At 41.7% G+C, this 23925-nt stretch overlaps 1 protein-coding gene and 2 long non-coding RNA genes across 6 annotated transcripts; 1 reads left to right on the top strand and 2 right to left on the bottom strand.

Annotated features, from left to right (window-relative positions):
- The first annotated feature begins 808 nt into the window (after window positions 1-808).
- LOC134168438 (uncharacterized) lies at window positions 809-5211 on the top strand. Its single transcript, XR_009966546.1, has 2 exons — window positions 809-2039; window positions 4345-5211. It is a non-coding gene; the product is annotated as an uncharacterized LOC134168438 (long non-coding RNA).
- Window positions 5212-9462: 4251 nt separating this feature from the next.
- On the bottom strand, window positions 9463-17276 carry LOC134168437 (uncharacterized). Of its 3 annotated transcripts, XR_009966545.1 has the most exons (5): window positions 16413-17275; window positions 16071-16338; window positions 13282-13486; window positions 11595-11766; window positions 9463-9498 (listed from the first exon to the last, which is right to left on the bottom strand). It is a non-coding gene; the product is annotated as an uncharacterized LOC134168437 (long non-coding RNA). The 3 variants fall into 3 exon arrangements; XR_009966543.1 differs by lacking the exon at window positions 9463-9498 and having other exon boundaries at window positions 11106-11766; window positions 16413-17276; XR_009966544.1 differs by lacking the exon at window positions 9463-9498 and having other exon boundaries at window positions 11106-11766; window positions 16071-16315.
- A 108-nt stretch (window positions 17277-17384) lies between these two features.
- On the bottom strand, window positions 17385-20735 carry IGSF22 (immunoglobulin superfamily member 22). 2 transcript variants are annotated; one of them, XM_062628154.1, is made up of 3 exons: window positions 19985-20735; window positions 19706-19777; window positions 17385-17654 (listed from the first exon to the last, which is right to left on the bottom strand). In XM_062628154.1, exons 1-3 carry the CDS (start codon window positions 20037-20039, stop codon window positions 17476-17478), a joined length of 306 nt encoding a protein of 101 aa, XP_062484138.1. In that variant the 5' UTR covers window positions 20040-20735; the 3' UTR covers window positions 17385-17475. The 2 variants fall into 2 exon arrangements, 1 of the variants encoding a protein (XP_062484138.1); XR_009966542.1 differs by lacking the exon at window positions 17385-17654 and adding an exon at window positions 18107-18178 and having other exon boundaries at window positions 19706-20735.
- Window positions 20736-23925: the final 3190 nt, after the last annotated feature.

The following is a 23925-nucleotide window of genomic DNA, read 5'->3' as shown; positions in this document are numbered from 1 at the left end:
TTCTTGCTCTCAAATGTTTAACCTTGAATGCTCCCTGGCTAATCATAAGCAGGGTGAGCTAAGCAGGGCCTGATGAAAATCACAGGACACAGTTGTTTTGCGGCACTGCTGTAAAACCCCTCTGCAAGCTCTAAGTTTGGGCATGGTGGCACGAAGACATGAGTTACTGGTAGTAGAACGTCACCCTATGCACCTGGAAGTGTACAGTCTTACAGGACCAATTTGAGACAGCTGGAACCAAGGTGTTACAACCTGATTTAAAGTTTCAGTGGGTGGTAGCTTCCAGCATCAAAAAAAATAGGGAGGGAGAGTGGGATATGGAGTGTCTTATTTTCTTCCATTTTGTGTCTTACAATTTTTTACTTGCTTTACCCAGTGCAGTGTCTGTGGTATCTGCAAAAAATGGACAAAGCTGTTAGAATGTTATCAGCTGACTGCTTGGAGGTGCTAAGTATGCCACATGTGCAGAGCCAGGCAGATTAGGAACTGAGAAATGCCCATACTTGCTTTTGAGCTATCTAGGCAATTCATGAGACCATGTTAAGAGACCTACTACTTTGCTTTCAAGCAACTGAAGACAAATCACAGTAACTTCAGAGGAAGGCAAAGTCAGAACTAGGCTGTGGTTGTGGGTATGAAACTGCAGTACTTACAAACTGAGCAATCTCTTCCTCTGTGGACAAAGACCAGAGCCATACTGGCTCAGGGAAGTGTGATCCCCAGTACCAGTCCCAGTAAGTGTACTCACCCTGGAAAGCGGCAGGGTGTAAATTATAGTAAGACATGAAATCTATTGTTAACTCAACCTGGAGAGACCCAAAAAATCATGGTGTCTGCAAAACTGATTTACCACAGATGATCAGATGATCAGCTTGCAGCTGCAAGTTGTAGGGATGATAAGCAGACAATACTACTTGTTGAGATGAACCACAACTTAGTCTTGGACGTGATGCTAATATTGCTCTTGTACAGCATCATTGTTGGGTAGGGGTTGCTGGCAAAAGCACAGCTCACATCACAGTCATTGCCATGACTCATTCTGTGATTCTTCAATGGGACGACAAAACAAGGAAGCAGAGATCTTCCTGGGATACTCCATCTTGAAGCCAAAACACTCTGCTGAGGATGGAGTCACTGTGGGATGCTTCGCACTGCACTGTCTGTTGCACACGCAAACACAGAGCCAGCACCATCAAGACAGAGTCTTCTGCACAAGTACAAATCCAAAGAGCTTGGGTATGGTATTTCATGACCTGGGCCTTATTTGCCACCAGGGAAAACTCAGGGAAACGATTTCATTCAGGGAAGAACAAACAATACACCACATTACTGTTAGCATCTGACCAGCATACCTATATCAACATGTAAACAAATACAAACTGAAAAGCAAGAGCAGAAGGAATCAAAAATCTTATTCTCTCATCAATCTATGCAACTGTAAGCAAGCAATTAATTTTGTTGTTTCTTGGTCTGTAAATGAGGTATCATGTTTTTGCTCCATGGGGATATATTGATGCCTTCTCTCACTAACGCCTTTAAATTGTAAAGTGCTTTTGGATATTTGGCTCCCAAAGCACTTTAGAAATGCATGATTAAATTACACCCAAGTACAAACCAAAGCAGGTGATCTTGTAAAGGAAGGGATATTACTCTGCTGGTGTCTCTCTAAGGCACTAATAGTCTACGGAATGCCCTGAGGGAATCAAGGGAAAGTGAGTGTGCAATTTATTTTCCAGTGTCCACTGCAAAACTTCCACTTCCAGCCTGTTTAAACACATTTCTTGAAGTCTTTATTATCAACTTTTGCACTGGAATGAAGACCCTTCAGATAAATCCCTGGATCCTAAATGTAGCAATGTATAGCAAAATTCTCCTATGATAACTCATTCTCAGAAAATAATTTATCTCCTTCTTATCCTTCAGAGCTTTTCTACCATCTCTCAGGTTTGTGCAAATAAACCATGTGACTTGCCATTTATAAAGAAGAATAGGAAATCAGTTCTCATCTGCTTGTGTCCTGCTATCCTCCCTAAAAACAGGTAGGCTGTTATCAAAGGAATGTTCAAGGGAATGCACTGCAAGGTACAAACAACCCAGCTTTCCTCCATTTACTACTCCCCTATACTTGCCTACATACAAAGAAGTTACACGATTTATTTCAGACACTGTAAAATTCAGGCCTGGAGTACTTCTCTACACAAGAACACAACCATAGCCACGTAACTGGAAGTGCTCTTTCTCAGCTGCACATGTAGCTGAAGTAACATACCTATGGTCTAGTTATGTTTATCAAGGAAGACTGATAGTTAAATGCACAGTTTGACACCTCGTTGCTCACCTTAAGGTACAACTTACTCTGTTATTTTAATGTATTGCCCGTTATGCTTAATGGGATTAGAAGACTTGTAGCAGCATGTGGATAGGCTTCTGAAGAAATATATATACTGTCTGAAAATATGTATTAATATATAGTTTGTTTCATACTACTATATTATGTAACAGGAGTAAGCCAAGCAAAAAAATCTGGCTTGGGTCTCATTACTCAGAGTAACTACATTCTGCTTTGCCCCCCAGACTGGGCAGGACTCTCACTTACCATTTAGATTTGATGAGCTGGGGCACGTTCAGGTTTTTCCAGAGGTCCTGCTAATAAGACATCCTTATTATTGACTAGGCCAGAGCAGGGAGTGGCTGAACAAAGGAGGTGTTTACGTGGTGGGATGACCTCCAAGTGTTTAATTTAACATACTTTTCAGGACTTCTTACAGCTTTTGGCCCAGAAATACTGTCACACAGTGTCCTACGTGTGACAGATTTGTTTGCTTTTTATTTAGGAAACAAATCCCAGTCAGACTGGAAATATGCTACAAGACAAATGACTTGCAATGCCAATCTTCTGTTAAGATATGCCAGTATCACCTTCTCCATACACAGACGGCCCCTTGAATTTTAAACAGCATCGGTATGAACTGCTACATAATGTGCTTCACATGCATGCAGTAAAAGGAAGCCTGAAGAGGTTAACAACAAATGGATAGGATAGGCCTGGAGGTATTCTTGCATCTATTCCCCAGGTGGGGACCTGAGGTGCAGAATAGTTTAGTGATATACCTAAGGCCATAGAGGGAGCCTGAGCTAGTCCACAGTCCTATGTGCAAGAGAACCTGTCTTCCTTCAGTGCTGTCATGGCTTTTTATGCTTGCCTCTGTCTTTGGAGATGTACCACTGCTCCTGTGAATCCAGAGGGTCAGTGTCCCCAGTGAGATTGCAGACAATAACTCAGAAGTCTTTCCTCCCTGGGAGCAGGCCTGTGACAGTGTACTTATTGCTGTAGACCTCTGCGGTTGTGAACCATGTGGCAGAACTGACATCACATTTCAGGACACAATAATCTGTCTGCTAGTCATCTTCTACCCCTGAGTTATGATTTAGGGTCACAGCATTAGGGCATTAGGGATTTCTTCAACCAGCTGCACATCAGCGGGTGGTCAGGGGAAATCTAAGAATTAATGAGCACATTTAAGTACTGATTTCTTCTGTTTGGGACGCTTCCTCTGTATTTTTCTGAGGTTAAAATGTTTTCAATTCAGCTCCTCCCTTCCATAGTCCCTGCGTGTCTAGGGAAGCATTTCTTTCCTTGATTTCTTCTAGCCTGAGCAACCTGAGGGCCAATTTTCCCTGTGCATGTAGTTCCCGTCTCATGAAAAAGGAAGTCTGTTAGTTTTTTAAAGCACTCTTTGTAGAGCTGATAAGTACAACGTACACTGCAAAGGTTCCAAACCCCCAACAAATCATTACAGTAACAGGAGTCTCTCAGCAAGGAAGAGCAAGCAGTAAGCAGGAGCTTAAGTAATCAGGAGCAGTAAGCCATCTCATTAAGCAGGAGCAAGCCAGCCTGCCTCCACTTGGCTGTCACAGGCCCACTTGCAATAGAAATGATGTCACCAGACTGCTGAGGGGACAGACACTGTTGTGTTAGCGCCGTTAGGGGGATTTGCCCGATCAAGTAATGGCATGAAAAACAAGGCAGCATTTGGTGATGTCTGGAGCAACAACTGCTTCACCAATTCCTTCCACATTGGACAGAGTGACCAAAGCCCTAGAAGTACCTTCCTTACCCCTTGGCTCTGAACCATGCTGCTTGGCCCAGCTGTCTCTGACTTAGTGTGAAGATGGGACTTAAGAAACACAGTGACAAGAGGTAGGAAAATCCTTTCTGACCAGGAAGTCTTTCTCCCCTTGAGTGGAAATATTTTGGATTGCTCCTGTGGCTTTTTTAAGATAAGGGGTGTGTATGATTGGGATAATTCTTCTTTTTTTTTTCTTTGCTTTTTTTTCCCCAAGGAAAAACCCAACCTCCCCAACTCCAGTATTGATGGAGAAATTGTGTGAAATTTCTGTCAGCAGAGGAATACCTCCTGTCAGTACCCAGAGGTGACCAAGATGATCAAGTTTGTTCTATACTGTACCTGCAACTTGCATCTGAATGTCATAAAGGCATTCTCCATAACTGTTCTTGAGGATAATCTGGTACTAGTCAGAAACCAATTGCCTGGTCTTGTGAATAGGGATGGCAAATGGTTCTTGTGCTCCCTCATGCTGGTATGCCTTCTTTTTGCCACATCACTGGTGGTGGTGGTGACGAGTCCTGGCCAGGGCAAACATACAGCTATAGTGTTCTGCTTCCTGGCTCAGAAGGCAACAGAAACAAGCTACATCTCTGAGCACAAAAGAGATATCTGTGTCTACAAGAGCCACTTGTACATGATCAGCCTGACAGAAAAATAGTTCAAGGACAACAGTCCTAGAGATTTCTTCAAGCTGTAAAGGTTTTGCACTCAGCAAAATGCATAGAACTTGATTAGCCTGGGAGATGCCACATAAACCTCATACTACAGTTCATTAGTTTGATCATTGTGAAAGCTGAGAGAAAACAGCTGATGTGATACAGATAAACTTGTACACTGTGGCTGATTCTGCAAAGTACTGTAGAGCCTCAGCTCATGCAGTAGTCTATGCTTAAAAAAAAAGGAAAGCACAGAAGGTGCCCTTAGCCTCTACAGAAATGAGATCAATATCCACGTTAATAGAAATTGTACCTCAGAAAGGACAGTGCTGAGACATCAAGCATTATCTTTATAACTCAGTGACTCCCCTGGGTCACTCAAGGTTTACTCAAGAATTATTTCACTTTGGTTAGTGTTAACTGAATGCTCAAAAAATAAACTGCATGTTCAAAAAATGCATGGTGCTGTCCCAACACAAACCACCATGTGGCTCTTCAGCCTCACAGTCATATCAAACCTATGGGGTGGATAAAAGAAAAACAACGAGAGAGAGAAGTTAAAAATTAAAAGAGAGATTGTAAAGAAATGTAAAGCCATTCTTTAAACTATTGAGTCCTGCTTGAAGACTGGAAGAAGAAACCTTCAAACTGTTTCAGCAGAAGCACTTAGTATAAGGGTTGCAATGTCATAAGCTCTTTTCCCAATATCACCTGGATATGACTTCTGAGACTTCCTCAGTCGAGCCTGATTGTCCTTTTACTGTATAGGAATCAACACTATGTAACGTGACTCATGAATCTTTTCTTGCTGGTGTTATAGCTACCGAGGGCAGTCAGCACCATGCTTACCTGGAAGTGTTTTAGACATAAAAAAGTCTGAGTTCATAATTAATAACTAAGCAATTCTAAATAATAAACAATAAAGATTTAAATACTTTGCTACCTCAAAGAGTAAGCTATCTAGGGATTTCATGGCAGGTCATGATACATTCATTCTCAAGATGTAACTAGTGTCTTTGAAGCATGACCTCTGATAATATTATTTCACCTTTAGCATGCTGGCACCTTACTGTTCATCCCATTCAAACTGAGGACCTGAAAGAATATTAAGCCTGTCTCAGCACCACTGTATTTACAACAAACACCATTTCAAACACGATAGTTTATTTGCTGTAGTACCCACCCTCCTAACCCATACTACAGTATCCATGACAGGAATCAGAGAATCTTTCAACAGTGACCTCTGTAATCACATGTGAGATGTGGTGTGAAAGGTCAGATGGTGGAAGAAACAACTGCTGTTACAGCTGATATTCAGAGAACAGCTCAGCAAGAAGGATGGCAGATGATTTTAATTTGGCACAAGCACAGCTTGCGCTCTTCTCCATCTCCCCTCAGCACCTCTGAAAACTCAGCAAAAAGCAGCAGAGCTGGGATGGTGAATGTTCTTTTGTGCAAGATTAATTTGATAACCCTTTACAAAACATATTACATAAGAAGAAGTAACAGCTGGCAGATGGGACTTGCAGCTGGATGGATACTGCAGGTCTCACCTGAAGGTGGCATTGATAGAATTGCTTCCTGTAACTCCACTGCTTCTCCTATACCAGCTTCATTCAAAGCTTGGGTTCAGAAATAGTATTTGTTTCTCCTACAAGCCTCCCACAGTACAAGTGGTACTAGAGATAGATATCTTGGTGCATTTTGTCCACTTCTTGGTGTTCTCAGCTCACATCTCTAGTATGTATCCCGACATCACATCTTCATGGTCTGGCTCCAGCCAGGCTAAGAGAATGCTGGAGTTAGAAAAATCCACTATCTTCGGCAGTCCTGGAGGCACTGTGACAGCAAGAGAGCTGTAACACACAACTCTACCGGCAGGCCTATGCTTGCATATGTGAATATAGAACTGTTCCTATTTCAAGATGCTGAACCTGCAAGGTTTTAGGGTAAAAGGAGCCTTAGTAAACACAGAGCAAATTCTGCCCAACAAAACAATGCAGTTCCTAACACAGCACATACTGTAGGACTCTGTTCCAAGGTTGGCCATTTAAAAAAAATCCTCATGTGTTTGGGAGAGGTGTCTAGCATTAAAGTTTTGCTTCTGTCTCTTTCTAGCTGACTGGTAAGCTCTGCAGTACATTTCCTATAACCTGTCTTGTATGGCTTTGACTGCCTTATTTAATAAACCCGTCTTATAGTCCTGTATAAAGCAGTCTGGTGCTATCTGGACTGCTTGGATTAGTGAACTTACTGGCTTGCAAGATCCTGTTAATATCCTTCAAGTTTATTTGCCAAAGATAACAGTAACACCAATTAATAGTCATTTTTGAAAATAGAGATACTTTTTGCTCTTTAGTCCACCTTTCAGCATTCTAGGTAGATCGCCATAATATGCAAGAAGAAGAAAAGATAGAATATTAAAAAATATTTATGTGGTTTTAATCAAATGAATAGCAGGTTATGTATCCAAATCCACATTCTGCTCTAAAAGTCTCAGCTAAAGTACAATGACACCCCCAACCCCAACCCAAAAAAAGTCAGCCAGTGCAGCATGCCTTGACAGACTTGATGCTAATTGTTTTCATACAGAACACTCGAATGAGCACACAGGGTTACAAGGAATATGGTGCATACGGGCAGTATATATCATCCTAGGCCTAATATGAGATAATCCAAGTCTTCAACTGAAGAATCTTAGCTTCAGGCTTTAAACTGCTTCTGTGTGTCTCCTGATGCAAAGGATCCTGAATCCCTTTCCCATCCAAGTAACTATTTAACTTCAAGGCACTTGTACTATTACATAGTATTCCCTTATTTTTTAGCTATATCAGCTTCCACACTTGGACAGGTGTTCTGGTTTTGGTTTGTTTGTTGTTTTTTTTTTTTCCCCTACCTTATGTACAGCTACTAAGGCTGTGTGTCCATTACAAGATTCCTGAACTAAAAATCAAGTATTCAAATAAAAGAATGTAACCAACTTCCATAAATTCTGCAAGAATCTTCTCTTTTTTTTTAAAGAGGTGATGGGAGATGGATGAAAGAGCATAATAAAATATGTAAGAAAGTTTCTTCATCATACATTAGGGCCTTTGGCAACCTGTATATGACTATTAAGTAGTAAAGGTACCTATACCTCAGGGCATCTTTATCATGTCAATCTCTGCTGTTTGCATATACTCAATTCCCCCCAGGTGGGAATCTCTTACCACATTCTTATGTTAACAGTTAAAGGTTTTAAGTGAATAATATCATACTTCCAGGCATTTATAATTACATTTATAGCCAACAGTATTAAGGCCTTCCTTAACCTTTAGTTAAGCTATAAACATAATACTCTCCACACTGAGCCAGGCTGGATTGCCACTGTCCCTCAGACTTCAGTCATAAATGCATAGACCTGGTCACGGCATGCATGAAAACTAGAAAATGCCAGGAAAACTAGACATTAAATAGTGAGAGAAACATACTGATGAGTTCCTTTGCAATGAGAGGCGAAGGGCATGTTGAGAAGTCCAGGGCCTGCACAGTTCACAGCTATCACGCAGAGCTCATTCTGTGACATCCTTGTCTCTAAATTGGAGAGACATCAATTTGATGGATGGACCACTCGGTGGATTAAGAACTGGCTGGATGGCCGCACACAAAGAGTTGTGGTCAATGGCTCAATGTCTGGCTGGAGACCAGTAACGAGTGGTGTCCCTCAGGGATCGGTGTTGGGACCGGTCTTGTTCAACATCTTCATCGCTGACATGGACAGTGGGATTGAGCGTGCCCTCAGCAAGTTTGCTGATGACACCAAGCTGTGTGGCTTGGTTGATATGCTGGAGGGAAGGAATGCCATCCAGAGGGCCCTTGACACACTTGTGAGGTGGGCTGATGCCAACCTTATGAAGTTTAACCATGCCAAGTGCAAGGTCCTACACCTGGGCCAGAGCAGTCCCAGGCACAGCTACAGGGTGGGCAGAGAAGAGATTCAGAGCAGCCCTGCAGAGAAGAACTTGGGGGTGCTGGTTGATGAGAAAATGAACATGAGCTGGCTTCAGTGTGCGCTTGCAGCCCAGAAAGCCAACCATATCCTGGTCTGTATCAAAAGGAGCATGACCAGCAGGTCAAAGGAGGTCCTGCCCCTCTACTCTGCTCTTGTGAGACCTCACTTGGAGTATTGTGTGCAGTTCTGGTGTCCACAACATAAAAAGGACATGGAACTGTTGGAACAAGTCCAGAGGAGGGCCACGAGGATGATCAGGGGACTGGAGCACCTCCCGTATGAAGACAGACTTGAGAAAGTTGGGGCTGTTCAGCCTGGAGAAGAGAAGGCTGCGTGGAGACCTCATAGCAGCCTTCCAGTATCTGAAGGGGGCCTATAGGGATGCTGGGGAGGGACTCTTCATTAGAGACTGTAGTGATAGGACAAGGGCTAACGGGTTAAAACTTAAACAGGGGAAGTTTAGATTGGATATAAGGAGGAAATTCTTTCCTGTTAGGGTGGTGAGGCACTGGAATGGGTTGCCCAGGGAGGTTGTGAATGCTCCATCCCTGGCAGTGTTCAAGGCCAGGTTGGACAAGGCCTTGGGTGATACAGCTTAGTGTGAGGAGTCCCTGCCCATGGCAGGGGGGTTGGAACTTGATGATCTTAAGGTCCCTTTAAACCCTAACTATTCTATGATTCTATATATCTTCCAGAAGACCATCCTCTTTGAATCTGGTACCTAGAGACACACGTTGCAATTACACAACTCTCTAATCACCCATAAAAGTGTTCCCAATAGTCATTAATCTTATTACTTTTTAATTGTTTTTGGACTGATATAAACCAAGAAGAAATTTCAGCTCATAGACCGCTGGAGAACAATACAAATTTCAGGGATTTAGGGAGCCCCTTAACTAGGTCTAACCTTCACTTCTCCAGTGGTCTGCACCATTTTTGTATCTCTCTCCCTATGGAGGAGATGGAAATTTGATACGTATAATATGAGGAAAAATGTATAATTTGCTTTCCACTAGATTATGGTCTATAGCCTAGTGTAATCATACATGCTGAGGAAAAATATCCTCATGTCTTGCTCCACCTCAGTGGGACTTCCCATGACGACTCAATAGAGCAGCCAAGCTTTCAACCGAGGTTAAACCTCCATTTGAGTAAAAGAAACCCAAATCCAAACAACCAACACCCCCCAAAACCACACTCAGGATAAAAAGGATAAAACCCCCTTGAATAATTTATCTTAAAAACTGTTTCCATTATTTACCATGAATAATATTGGTATCTTAAGGAGGATATTCTTGGATAGTGTGATTGATTGTAACTTAATATTAAATTCCAACACTTTGAATGAGACAGAAAAAGAACCCAAGAAAGAACCAAAATATTAACAGAAAAGGAAAAGAAAAAGTCTTGTTAGTCAGATACTGCTGCTGACAGGAACACTCCCATGTGTTATACAAGCTGTGCTAAGCATATGGTTGCTATCTGATGAATTGTGGTGGGTTCACCCTGGCTGGACACCAGATGCCTACCAAAGCTGCTCTATCATTCCTCCTCCTCAAATGGAGAGGGGCCTGTAGGTCAAAATAAGGACAGGGAGATCACTCACCTATTACCATCATGGGCAAAGCAAACTTGACTTGGAGAAATTAGCTCAATTTATTACCAATCAAATCAGAGTAGGATAATAAGTAATAAAACCAAATCTTAAATGCACCTTCTAGCACCCCTTCTTCCCAGGTTCAACTTTACTTCCAAACTCTGTCTCCTCTCCTTCAGCATTGCAGGGGGACAGGGAATGGAGGTTGTGGTCAGTTCACCATATTGTCTCTGCTGCTTCTTCCTTCTCAGAGAAGAATAACAGAATCACAGAACAATTTGAACTCTATTACTGTTCCAGTGTCTGGTCCCTCACACAGGAGACAGTCCTTCACAAACATCTCCAACATGGGTTCTTCCCATAGGCTACAGTTCTTCATGAACTGCTCCAGTGTGAGCCCATTCCATGGGGTGCAGTCCTTCATGAACAGACTGCTCCAGCATGGGTCCCCACAGGGTCACACGTCCTGCCAGCAAACTTGCTCCAGTGTGGGCTCCTCTCTCTATGGGTCCCCATGCGCTGCCAGGAGCCTGCTCCAGCCTGCTTCAGTGCCTGGAACACCTCCTTCCCCTCCTTCTTCACTGACCTTGGTTGTTTCTGAGTTGTTACTGACAGTTATCAACTGACAGAGTTGTTTCTCTCACATATTCTCACTCCTCTTCTCTGGTTGCTGTTGCACAGCAGCTTTTTACCCTTCTTAACTATGCTGTTTCAGAGGCGCTACCACCGTTGCGCAGCCTTGGCCAGCAGTGGGTCACTCTTGGAGCCACCTGGCATTGGCTCTACTGAACATAAGGGAAGCTTCTAGCACCTTCTCACAGAAATCATCCGTATAGCCTACCCTGCGACCAAAACTTTGCCATGCAAACCCAATATATGGATACAACAAAATCAGTCACTTGTTTAATTCAGTTCTGGTCTAAGTTGGGTAAAAGCAGTCAAATTTATATAGGGAGAAATGTAAAAAAAATGTTTGAAATTAGGCACCCAAATCCATAGATGTGACTTTCAGAGCTGCTAAGTGTTTGCCCCCCTCATGGGTATCAAGCCATTCTTATTTGAGGGCTGAAAATTTCACTTTGAACAGCGTATGTCAAAAGGTGTATTTTGCTGGATGTCATGAATAAGTTTTCCTTGATTAATCAAAACTCCACTTTTCATTCAAAGCTTATTTAATTGTCCTTTTGCCTACATAAAAGAGATAGTAATCTTAGTCTGACCTTGGACTGGCTCTTTGGTGACTGGGAAACAAAGACTGCTGCCCTTCTTTCTTTTTTCTATAACGTAATCTTTCACTGGGGAGCCTCCATCCAGGGCTGCGGAGTTCCAGGTGATGGGTACAGATTCTTTCCTGACATCTACAACTTGAGGCTGAGACACCTGTTTCAGAGGCTCTACAAAAAGAAAATCAAATTAGCACAGTACAATCAGAATTCGTTGACTCCAAATTGTGTGATGTGTTATGTACATCCATATAAGACGCCAAGAAGTCAAGGAGGGTAACTTGTATGTTTTGGTTTATTCATTTTTCTAAAACTAACTAACATTTTTCTAAACACTGTTTAAATATTTCAATTCTTGCACTTATTCAAAAATCATCTCTTTCTGCAATGCATTACAGAGCAGCTCAGAAATGCCTTCCTTAATCCATAGGAAGTTTGGACAGAAATGCAATGTTCTAGGTGAAAAATTATATATATTACTTCAGGTGGTAATTTCAATAGGCCAGACTTGCTTTTGCACTGTGTCTTCTGTGCTACATTCTGGCCTTGGGGAAAGGGGACTGCAAATCTCCTTTCACTGTGGATTCCAATCCAAAAAGGAAAAATAAGAGCAAGAGGTACCTGAACTATAACTCCCAGAAGATAGTTCAACAGCGTTTTCTAACCAAGATAGTTTTTTGCTGATGTTTTTTTTTTGACATGAAACAAAACGATTTTAAGCATTCCCTTTTCTCTCCTCCCACACAGTATTTTCTAGAGAAACACACTTTTCACTTCTGCTGTACTCTACTAAGCTTACGGAATTGACACTAAGTGTATCAGTCAGTCCTCTCTTGTGGTCAGTCCATTCTGAGGGGGTTCTGAGTCCAAAGACACCTGCAGTGAAAGGACCTGGGTATTTCCATGATCCTGGTTATGGAGCAGCCTCTAAGCTCTGTCCTTGAAATCTTGTCCCCCTGAAGCACAGGGTACAGTGCTCTTTTGGGGACTGGCAAGCAGGAAAAGGACAAAAACTATGGGAAACAGGACTGTGAAACCCCACTAAAAACCAGCTGGCTAACAGATTCTCCAGAAAAAGTTTCTGCTGTTTTGAGGGGCTCAATGAGGCCCTCAGAGTTGATGTTACGTATTCTGAATTACTAGGCTTTCCCTTCCTTCACCTTTTCCACAGCAAATGTAGTGTAGTTCATCACCTCTACTTCGATCCACGATTTTTCCTCCAGCCATCTTCCTCTCCATAACAAAGTGAGTCACCTGCTTTCCTCCATCGCCTTTGGGTGCTTTCCATCTCATTTCACATTTTCCTCATGTGTTGCAGGAACTCTGCTTTTCCCTGTGGAGATTTTGGTTTGTCTGCAGTGTGAGCAGCTGACCAGGGTGACATAGGGTCATATCCTATTATTTAAGAGGGTTATATCTTCTCATGGGGTAAGTCAGGGTAGATTACAACAAAACTAAACTATTTGAATAACTTGATTTGGTAACTCAGTCTCTGCCCTGCTGTAAGATTTCTAAAGAGAAAGTCTGAACTTGAGCATGTGTAACCAAACACATCTAACAGTGATTGTCCCGTTATAAAATAATAATTTCGGACCTACCAGTGAACCTGAGATAAGGATTGCCAGAAGCCAAGCCACAGTGATTTTACAAATTTGACAGTGATTTTACATAACGGCTGCAATACTTGCTGGTTTTAGTTTTGACACAGTTACTGGTTTTCTCCACCACCACTTTCTCTTCCTCTGTCACCTCAATATCATCTTTGAACCATGTGACTCTGGCTACTGGCTTTGCCTCAAAAGGCACCTTGATGCTTGCTGTGGCTAGTCTTCACAGTAAGGCTGCGTGCAGTAAAAGCTTGAGGGTAAATTCTTCAATAACAGGAGAATCTGGAAAGAAAAGAAGACATTTGAAAGCTGGAGCTGCAAATTCAGCCTAACATCTTTCCTTTGGCGGCGAGTTCCCAGAAAAGGTTGTCTAAAGTTGGGCCCTTCATTTACAGTAAAAACATTAAGGAGTACGAGTTCTGTATTTCATGAAACTCTTCGGGGATACTCAAAATCTTCAGTATGTTTTGACTCAATTAATTTAGTTCTTGTACAGGGAGCTGGCTGCCCTCCTTTACTTGTTCAGCTCACCAGAGCAAGGGGGACCTTGGGGAAATAGCAAGCCCCAGAGTTCCTCACTTCCTTAGTGCCTGGAGTTTTGACTCCAGGAAGTTCCTCAATCTTGCAAGGCACAAGAAGCAGTCTTTTGTGCTGTTATCCCTAAAGCCACACTGGGATATATATCTATGCTCATCATAAAGAGTCAAAGTTAGGTAGTGCTTGTGAAGAAAATTCTCCCTCATTTGTTAAGAGTAATATGGGAAAATGATAAGAACTTCCTGGTAACAATAAAGAAAAATAACTAGCTTCCTAAACATAATTTGTGTTTTTCCTTTTATTTTTGTCACACAACCTGTATGTTCAGAAATTACAATCTTCTACTGAAAGTCATAAAAGGCATTGAAAAATATCTTTGAATGAAGGAAAATTAACCCTCCCTGTATCTAGGCTTTGCTGTGGATGGGTTTTTACTGCAATACAGGTATGATAAATATTCAGTGTTGCAGACAGAGCATCCTTACTGCTGTGTTTGTCTCGCTGTCTGGGCCGCGGTATCTATCCAACTTGCCTTGGTAGAGCAGACAGAAAGAGGCTTATTTCCGTGTTGCAGGGAAGTCTGAAAGTCCATCTGGCGCCATCTGGCTGCCAAGAGCTGAGTAATACACATATTTATGTATTTCTAGATGTAATTTCAGAAAAGGTTTTTTTCTTGTTGCTGTTGACATTTGAAGTAACGGCTCGGGCCAAAATTCTTGATCACTGATTTATAAACACGGAAACCTATGCTTAGTCACTTAAAATCAACTAGTATGACTGTTCAATTTTCTCCCTTTGTGGAAAGAAGAAGCAGAAAGAGGTTTTGCTCATGCACATAGGTAAGCAAGTAAAATGGTACAGGCCCATGTAAGGAGACCTGGTGAAGCACTGATTCTGCATGTATTCGTGTACAGCTTCTAAAAAGCAGTAAAGGAGATGGGGTGGCTACCTCTAATGGCAACTGTGCCCTTGGCTCTGAATGTCTACCTCCCTTTACACCCCTTTCCCATTCTGTCAATGATGAGTTTGTGAATGGCTCCCTGCCTCACTATCCAGATGCTTTTCATGTCTGTAATGTGACAAGAAGACTAAGGCAGGAATCAAGCCACATTGCAACAAACACTATTTCCAACCCTGTTCCTGAATTCTCTGATCAGTTTCCTATTCTATAATGACTAAGTGGTCAGGATTTCTAGCTCCTACGCTGGTAAAATGCTCTGTGATCTATGGATAAAACAAATTCAGTGTTAAGTCATCTGTGCACCTGACTAGATGAGCCACATGGCATGTAACAAAGGGTGTGCATTATCACTCAAAGAACACAGTTACTCATTACTGTGAAAAGCAGAGACTTCAGAGAAGAACGGTGGGTAGTGAGAACCCAACCTTGTGCGAAAGGATGCAAGTCTATCGGCTAAGAAAAATGGGTTAGCAAATACGAATGTGCCTTTGCAGGAAACTGGGAAGGAAGATTTTGAAAAGGCCAAGATCCAAAGCCGAAACATAGTAAGACTGAGGCTGCAGTAGACTGGGAAAGATTAGGTATGTTCTTGTCTGATCTGCCCATCTGTTTGTCCTTAGTCAGAAGCTCTTTATTTGCACCAGGCCAAGCCTCACAGTAGCTATTTGGAGAAAACGTCCCACTAGGATTTGCAGCCTTACTGATGTTACCATGGGCATGGCATAGCCATGGTATCATCAGGATAGGAATATGACTCAAGGATGGCAAATCATCCTTGAGTCATATTCCTTTCATCTTCACATCATTCGGGACAACACAGAGCTTGGCAGGATCCTCCAGTTAGAGCATGAACATCACACACAAATTCTTCATGGTTGCAAATGTCTCTAGAAGAAATCCTGATGGAAGCATGTGAACAGAAACACTGTGAAGAATGATTTTTAGCTGAGCATTTCAAACACCATGGAGGTATTTAATGGCAAGGAGACCTCTTAACAAAATGGGCAGGCCTTCAGAAGAGCAGTTCAGTAAATCAGACATCCTGGGAAGAAAGGGGAATGGAGAAAGGCTGCTCCTAAGTACTTTTTACCCTTCTTTATATGTGTTCACTGGAGGGAATGCAAGCAATAGGAACACAAAAGCAGGAGCAGAGGACAGCCTCTTGGAACTGCTCCAGACCCATACCTGGTCCAGAGGAGCTGTCAAATCTGCCAAATCTGCCAAACACTTCCTCTACTGCCTACATAATATTGGTATCTGAAACTGAACTCTGCATAGGTAAAGATGAATTTATAACGAAGACACTGGGCTGCAATTCCAGTGTGACACATGAGTCAGAGGCAGCTCAGCCACAGCTTTCCAGGTTACCCGTGCCACTGAAGTGGTTTCTGCCTCAGAGGAGCAGTCAGAGAAAGCTCCTGCTCACGCTGTCCCTTCAGGTCACTGTGGCCATGGCCCACAGAGAGCACTCACATGCCAGGCCTGGTACCCATCTTCCAGGAGCTGGGAGTTCCTTGCCCACTACAGCCAGCCACACTTAACCCTGGCCACAGAATCTTCACACCTGGAAAGCCAGGGTTAGGGATGCCACTAGGATGCCACTCCCTTCTGGACTGTTTAAGGAAAATGAGAAATACTTGGCCAAAATGCAACTAACAAAGTGACCTCCACCCAAGTCTGTACACCAGGACAGGGTTTGCAGGGCATTACCTGACATAGAAAATGCAGCACTATTAGGAAGAGCTAGCCTCACAGAGACATCTGTCAAGGGTGGGCACAGCAGCATATCGATCTTCCATGTGAGAAAATCTGTTTGACCTCACAGCTGAACTTCTTTTGGCCCTGAAGCTTCCACCATACTTATGAATACTCAGTTGTTCCTGAAACTGTGAAAGATACACCAGTATCATTTTATTCTCCTTCCACATAGTTCATTTTAAAATGGTCTTAAAATGCTGCACTTCTTACGGAATAAAAAAACTTGCTGGCACAGTCCAAAGCTGGTTCACAACCAACAGAAGTAACTTCAAATACTAACAGCCACTGAAATCCATGCCCTAACTTTTGTTCTCCAGCCTACAGCATGAAGCTAAGCTTTCCAACTTTTCTTCCTGATCTTAATAGCCTTATGTCTTTCTGTAAAAATCATGGACTTAAATTTATAGCATAAATAATGCTACTGAAAAACTAATTCCCCAAACAAATGCTATATTAAATATTTACCAGCCTCATGTTGTGCTGCTGGTCCTCAGCAGACTGCAGTCAAACGTCCCATGGGTCACTTTAAAGAATATGATAAGAATTCACTAGGACAACCCTGATTAAAGTAAAACACATGGCACACTTTACTAGGCTGGTTTAGGTGACATGTGCAAGGACTTTAATGGAAGATTTACTGCTTTATGTTTTTACCACTTTATACAGCAAAGGGAAGTTCTTAATTATTACCTTAACGCTACTGAGAGGGGGGACAGACTGAGGGCTTATTCCACATTAAACGTAAAATAGACTACAGGGTAATGTTATTTCATGTCAGTTTCCTAGCTGTTATAGCAAAGCAGCACTGCTCCTCTGCCTGAAGAGTTCACTGGAGAACACTCTCTCTACACTGTTCTTCAGTGTCCTATTCTTCCTCTTGAATCATTCACACTTACCTTCCAGTTACACTGGCACTGCTCATGGGGGTCACTGTCTTGCATAGCCTACGACCTCTGTGCTAATCTCCTGAGTCACTCGGCTCAGCAGATTAATGATAAGTTGTCCTCTCTTCCCTTCATGCTTCAATGGTGTACTTTGGAGACCTTTCAATCACTCGTCCATTCTTCATCCTCTTCAGGCTGATATCTTCAGAAGCCAGCACACACTCCCACCAGGCTTCTCCTTTCTTTTTTGTTTGAGTGTTCTTAAGATCACTGACAAACTGAATTAGAACCCCTGGAAAAGGGCAAGGGGCTGTCAAGAAAAAAATGGCACATACCAGTAAGCTCTTCATGGATCAGAATAAATGGGTTGGGCTTTTGCAAGATATAACATAGGCTTCTGCGCAGCAGACATTCTAGGCTTCCAGTGTGAAAAGGTCTTGATGCTCCTCTGCTTGCTAGTCCACATACTAGCTTTATGAGACTGGGGCTTCCAGTTTTCTCAGCCCAGTCTCTGAGGTTTTGCACTTTAGCTTTATGGATTTTGCAGCTCAAATTCACTGTCTTGTGTTTGATCCACTAACTGCCCAAAGATACTTAATTTGCATTACTTATGAAGAGCAGAGTGTTCAGCACTAGATCTCCAGTCTGATCTGAGCTGAAAACTCTTAGTTTTCACAGTGTGGGTCAAGCCATCATCAGATGTGATGATTTCATATTTATTGTCAAACTTCAACTCTTTCCCGCTGAAATTCTAAGTGAAGTTTGTTTGGCAGGGGGATTTCAAACGCTGCTGTCTTTCAGTGGTTTCAGTTCTACCAGGAGTTAGGGACCCACCTGTTAAAATACCAAAAAGATAAACATTCACTCTACTATTTTTAGTTTCTGATCTCAAATTTCCTACACTAAATAGCAAGACATCAATGAAGTAATTTTGATTTCTTTCTGGAGTGATAGGAGAAAGATCAATTTATTCCTTCAATTTCAGTGGAAATTAAGCTACAGTTCATTATTTTCAGTGAAAGCTGCACATAATCCCATGAAGCTAATTACCAACAGACGCACTGCTTTTCTGTTCAGTTCTTCTGTCTTAGCTCTGCTGTTTCTTCTCCTTTGCTGCAGGTCATTGTAAAGCAAATGGTTGCAGGGAACCTCTATAAGCATACCTGGAACCATTTGGCAAGCTGAAGGAGGGCTGACATCTTCCTGTGCTATCCATCAAGAGTGCTGCAGTGCCTGGCACAGGATCACTATTTGGCTTAAATAAGGTAATCTACCATACTACCAAATAGCCTGTGCCCAAGCTGTGCTAAAGGCTTTATTAAAAAGTACTATATTTAAAAAATGGTACTTACAGCAAAGCTCTGTCCTACTGCAATGAAATGTAGGGCAGATGGGCAATATCAGTTTTACCTGGTGTTGATTTAAAGCAAGTTTTCTGTACCTAATGTGGTTGGGTTCTTTCAAAGAGCAGCCACGCATTTGCCTGGTTGTAGGAAGCATATGCAGATGAATAAGGAATGTTGTCATTATGCCCAGGCCTATCACTCCCAAGTCCTGGAACATTGTTTATGCAAAGTTCACTTCCACTAAAAGAACGGTGCCAAGGTGCATTTTATCATTCCCATCTTCTCCACTAAAACTGGTCCAAAGTCAGTAGTGACTCACCCCCCCTGCCACACTGACATCAGTGGAGAATTTGGCTTATTATGTGTAATAACTAGGCCTCAAACTGAAGACTGCTGTCTTATGAAAGGTGTTTTCACATAGATACTCTGGTAATTGAGGGTGAGTTTATGGCTTGTACAGTGTTATATTTATGTTTGAGCCTAAAAAGACTAGTGAATCATGAATGTTGCAAGGACATATAAGAAAAGAAAGTAGGTCACAGTTTGGCCAACCAATTTTAACCATCAAATGTTTGTTTCAGATCTTGATATTGCACACAGAGCCTCATGTATATGAGTATGAAGATTACCAATCGCTCTCAGCATAACAGAGTTTGTCAGACACAAGAAGACTGTAGGTGTGAGGTATTTCCCATTCACATTGGTGGTGCCACGTATTTCATACACATATGCTTCGTATCATTTTTTTTTCATTGAGTACAGGGAACACAAAGGCTCTTCCCCATAAGCATAATGCTTGTACCTTTGGAAACATGTTCTTTTTGTGCAGTGGATGCAAAGGGCAAGACACACAGTGCTCATTTTAAAGTCAGCAGGGGGTAGAGTCTTTCATCCTGCTTCACCCCACTCTACTTGCAGCAAATCTGTCCTGCAAAGACTCTCGATTTTGTCTAACTTCACAGTTCTTCCAAGCTCATTTATTAGTTACTAGTCAAGCCAGACCTCTAGAGCTTACCTTTAGTTATGATCAAGGGGACAGTGTAGATGGCATCAGTGGACACAACACACTTGTAGTTATTTGTATCATCTCAGAAACAGCATTCAGATTGGAAACAAAAAAGTATTTGAAAATATTATTTTAAAGTAGAATTATTGCAGTAGACTGACTGAAAACAGGGACATTTTTATTACTGCTGAGGAATAATGTATTTTTTCTTTTTTACAGTTTTTATTGTGGGAATAAAAAAAGAAAAAAAAAAGAAAGAGCTAATGGCAAGAATAAAAGGTGTGTTACCTTGGCACATACTTCTTAAAATACATTCCACTGGTACCCACTTTCTCTTTTCCATGTTACATCAGGCTTTGGTTTACATTGAACTTTAGCTCATAATATTGCTTTGTCTCATAAAATTCAAGAAGAAACTTCGGAATTAACAAATGAATGAGTGAAATACAAGAGAGGCCTGTTACCTACTTTGTCTACTTTCACTTTAAATACATGGTTTCTTTTCCTGTCAGCTTTATGGAGATTAGATTAACCTTGTTTTACTTTACTTACTGTACTTCTTACAACCTCACATCCATCACAGATACTACTTCAGGAATGAAATTTGTTCATTAGCAGCACTCTGCACACTGACAGGAATAATTTGTGATTTTTTGTGATATATAATAAAGACTCATAGGATCTTTCTGTCCCTATGGACACCCACAGATCTGTTGTATGGGAGAGATTATACACAACTGAAAGTCATATTTACATATGCATTAAAGGTCAAGCTCTTCCAGCCCCAGACTCTTCCCCAAAGCATTTGATCACAAGTTTTGCAGAAATAAGAACAGGAGTATTTAAATCAGTAAGGACCACCATTTTAACAGTTCCTCCTTTCATCTTAAAAATGGAATTCCCTTTACTCCTAATTTCTTTTGCACAATCAAAATTCTCATCCTTGGCCACAGATTTTCTGAACATGAAAATATTACAGTTAAAATCCACGCGTCTGTGCCAGCTAAGGAGCAGAAATGGCTGGTAAGAAACAGATATTTAATAAGGGAGTGGAAACAGATATTTTATTAAGGGAGTGGAACATCTCCCTTATGAGGAGAGGCTGAGGGAGCTGGGTCTCTTTAGCTCGGAGAAGAGGAGACTGAGGGGTGACCTCATCAATGTTTACAAATATGCAAAGGGTGAGTGTCAGCATGATGGAGCTAGGTTTTTTTCAGTGATGTCCAGTGATAGGACAAGGGGCAATGGGTACAAACTGGAGCACAGGAGGTTCCATGTGAACATCAGGAAAAATTTCTTTACTGTGAGAGTGACAGATCACTGGAACAGGTTGCCCAGGGCGGTTGTGGAGTCTCCTACATTGGAGATATTCAAGGCCCGCCTGGACAAGTTCCTGTGTGATGTACTCTAGGTTACCCTGCTCTTGCAGGAGGGTTGGACTAGATGATCTTTTGAGGTCCCTTCCAACCCTTGGGATTCTGTGATTCTATGATTTTCTAAATGATTGGGCTATTACCTTTCATTATCCTTCAGTCAGGAAAGCAAGCACTGTGTTCGAAAAATTGCCCTTAACAGTAAGTGGTAAGCTTTTGGAAGCCTTGTCAAATTAACAAGAGTTCCTGTTTCTTGATGAGACTGGAATCAACTTCGAGAGTCCAAAAGGCTGCGCTTGAAGGATGTGACACTCTCTTACATCCCATCACCGTGACTCAATGTGCCCATACCTTGACTCTGGGCAAGAAAGAAAACAAAATGATAATGCAGACTGCTGTGCTTAGTAACACAGATATACCACAGGCACTCTGCAGAAAGATTAACTTCACTCATAACGCATATATACACAGAACGGGATGATCGCACTGTACTTACTATGGATGTTATTAACAGAATCTGTGCACATTTACAGGGCAAAACAGATCTCAAAGAAAAGATTTGTCAGTACCACTGAAGTACACACAACAAAGACTTGGTGCAAGTGGATTGCAATTTTAGTTTCAGTTACAGAAGGCAGAATTTGACAAGTTTGACTAATTCTTTTATAGCTAACTGAATCTTCCCTACAACATTCTTTTCGCAGCTCTTTTACTTTTGGTTTTAAGTGCCTCAAGGAGCTATACTTGAGACTGATACTTCACAAAGTTCCTTTCTTGGAAAGGAAGGAATGGAAAAGCAAAGCAGATGAGACTAAAGCTATTCATCTCACACAGCCAATTTCTACCCTGGCTGCCCACAGCCATAGAATATGAAGTATTAGGACATTCTTGAGAACATATGCTTACATATATTTTGCCTTTTTTTTTTTTTTTTCTCCAAGATGCTAAGGTCCTGATCATTCCTACAAAAAGATAGAAGCTTTCAAGGCCATTAGTGACCCTTCTGTGTTCCTCAGCTCACATGAAGTCCTGCAGATAGTTGCATTCCTAGGAAGATACCTGGGTCCCTTTACACTGGACATATAAGACTTCAAATAATCCAAAATTTAGATACATATTGGCCTCTTCAGGGCTATGATGTTTCACCCTTCACACTGGCTTCAGCAGTTTATCATTCTTGGAATAATAGGATGATAAAACTTCAAGTACGAGGCTAAAAGGAATAAAACTTCTGTAGGACAAATGGATACCTTTTTAAAAGAAACCAAACCAACAAACATTACCTCCCCAACCCCAGATTTTGCTACAATTGATTGTGACACCATTTAAAAACTTTGATCAAAGGCAGACTATTAAACAATTTAACAGCCATATTAAAAGCCAAATATGTTGGTCCAGGTTTCACACAGTTAAACATTCAGCAAATCCTGCTTTGGTGTTTAAGTCAGTCCTCTGTGCTCCTTTCACACCTCAGTGAAATGGCCAGGCTTTGGCTTTAAGTTCTAGTGGCAGCAGTCTCCACCATTTCCAAATCCAGCCAGTTCATTCAGTTACTCAGTCAGGGACTATGCTCTTCAGAGTATCAGTTCACAACTTTAGATTACAGAGGTCATTCCTTAATCAATTCTGTTTTACTCCTTAATAGGTCTTAGATTCTATCACACTTTGTCATACGGAGAAGGGCCTCATTCCCAACAAGTAAGGTACTTTTCAAGAAAAGAACGAATTACAGATCCTGCTCTGTGTATTTGGCTCTCTTACAAGTGCTAACAGCTGCAGTGCTGAAATAGTATAGGTACAAGAGGCTGTGTGGGGCCTATCCACTCTGAAAGACACAAACTACATATATTTCTTGCAAAGAAGGCTAAACCAGTGGCAATAAACTGCTTCTCTGAACTGACCACATGATTTGACTGCTATTATCTATTCTGTACTTTTGTTAAATTACAGTGAAGAGGGAGTCTAGAGCATTAAGCATCAGGGTTGTGCCTTGCAAAACACAGGATCTTAGAAAACCAAAGAACATAAAAACCTGGCCACAGACTAACAGGAATAATTCTAGGGGTAAACTTCAGAAAAAGCAACAGAAACATGTCCCTCTTACCCCTCTAGGAATATGCCATCTTTCCTGATGATTATAAGATGATTTCTGCTAGTCTAAGAAAGGGAAAGGTAAAAAAAAAGCCAACAAAACAAAACCACCACCACCACCACCAAAAAGATTCCAGCAAGACATAGGCTCTGTGTTCCCCTCTCTAGAAGTTAGTGTTATTAACACTGATGCATTTCTCAAATCAGAGATGTGTGGAAATGGGATTGGTAATGCTGCAAAGTGGGTAAAGTATTTCTTATTACTTGTCTAATGAATCTATAAGGAAACAAAATTTCACTTCCTTCTTCAATATTCTAACTCAGGAACAAATTCGGAGAAACCTGGTATCTGGGCTGGAAGTCACATTTTCCCCCAATAAAAACGAAACACTGCCAACCCAATCCAATTCCTCACACCTATCCAAACTGACTCAAAACCCAGGCAGCCCTTTTCCGTGTTCATTTCACAGTGCTTGTGAATCTTCCCTCATGCTTCTGTTCTTCCTCCAGCTACTGTGGCACGTTGAGTGGGCATGTGCTTATCCACATGGGGAAAACCAGTGCATGTGAATGAGATGGTCTTTCATTTTGGACCTTAAGTCTGACCACACTGCCAGACACAGACCTCAAAAAGGGAAGGAGTGACTCTGAATGACCTTTTCATTACTCTGACCTTTGTGATGCTTGGGTGTTTTTGCTCTCCATATTCCTCACAATAGCCTAAAGACCAAGAAGACAACAGTGGATGAAGTGAAATCAATCACG

This window comes from Pezoporus occidentalis, unplaced genomic scaffold (genome assembly GCF_034315485.1).
Source record: "Pezoporus occidentalis ecotype Australia unplaced genomic scaffold, CSIRO_AGI_Poc_V1 ctg31, whole genome shotgun sequence".
NCBI lineage: Eukaryota > Metazoa > Chordata > Aves > Psittaciformes > Psittacidae > Pezoporus > Pezoporus occidentalis.
Note: the sequence above shows the minus strand (reverse complement) of the source record. Positions and strands in the feature narration are given on the sequence as shown.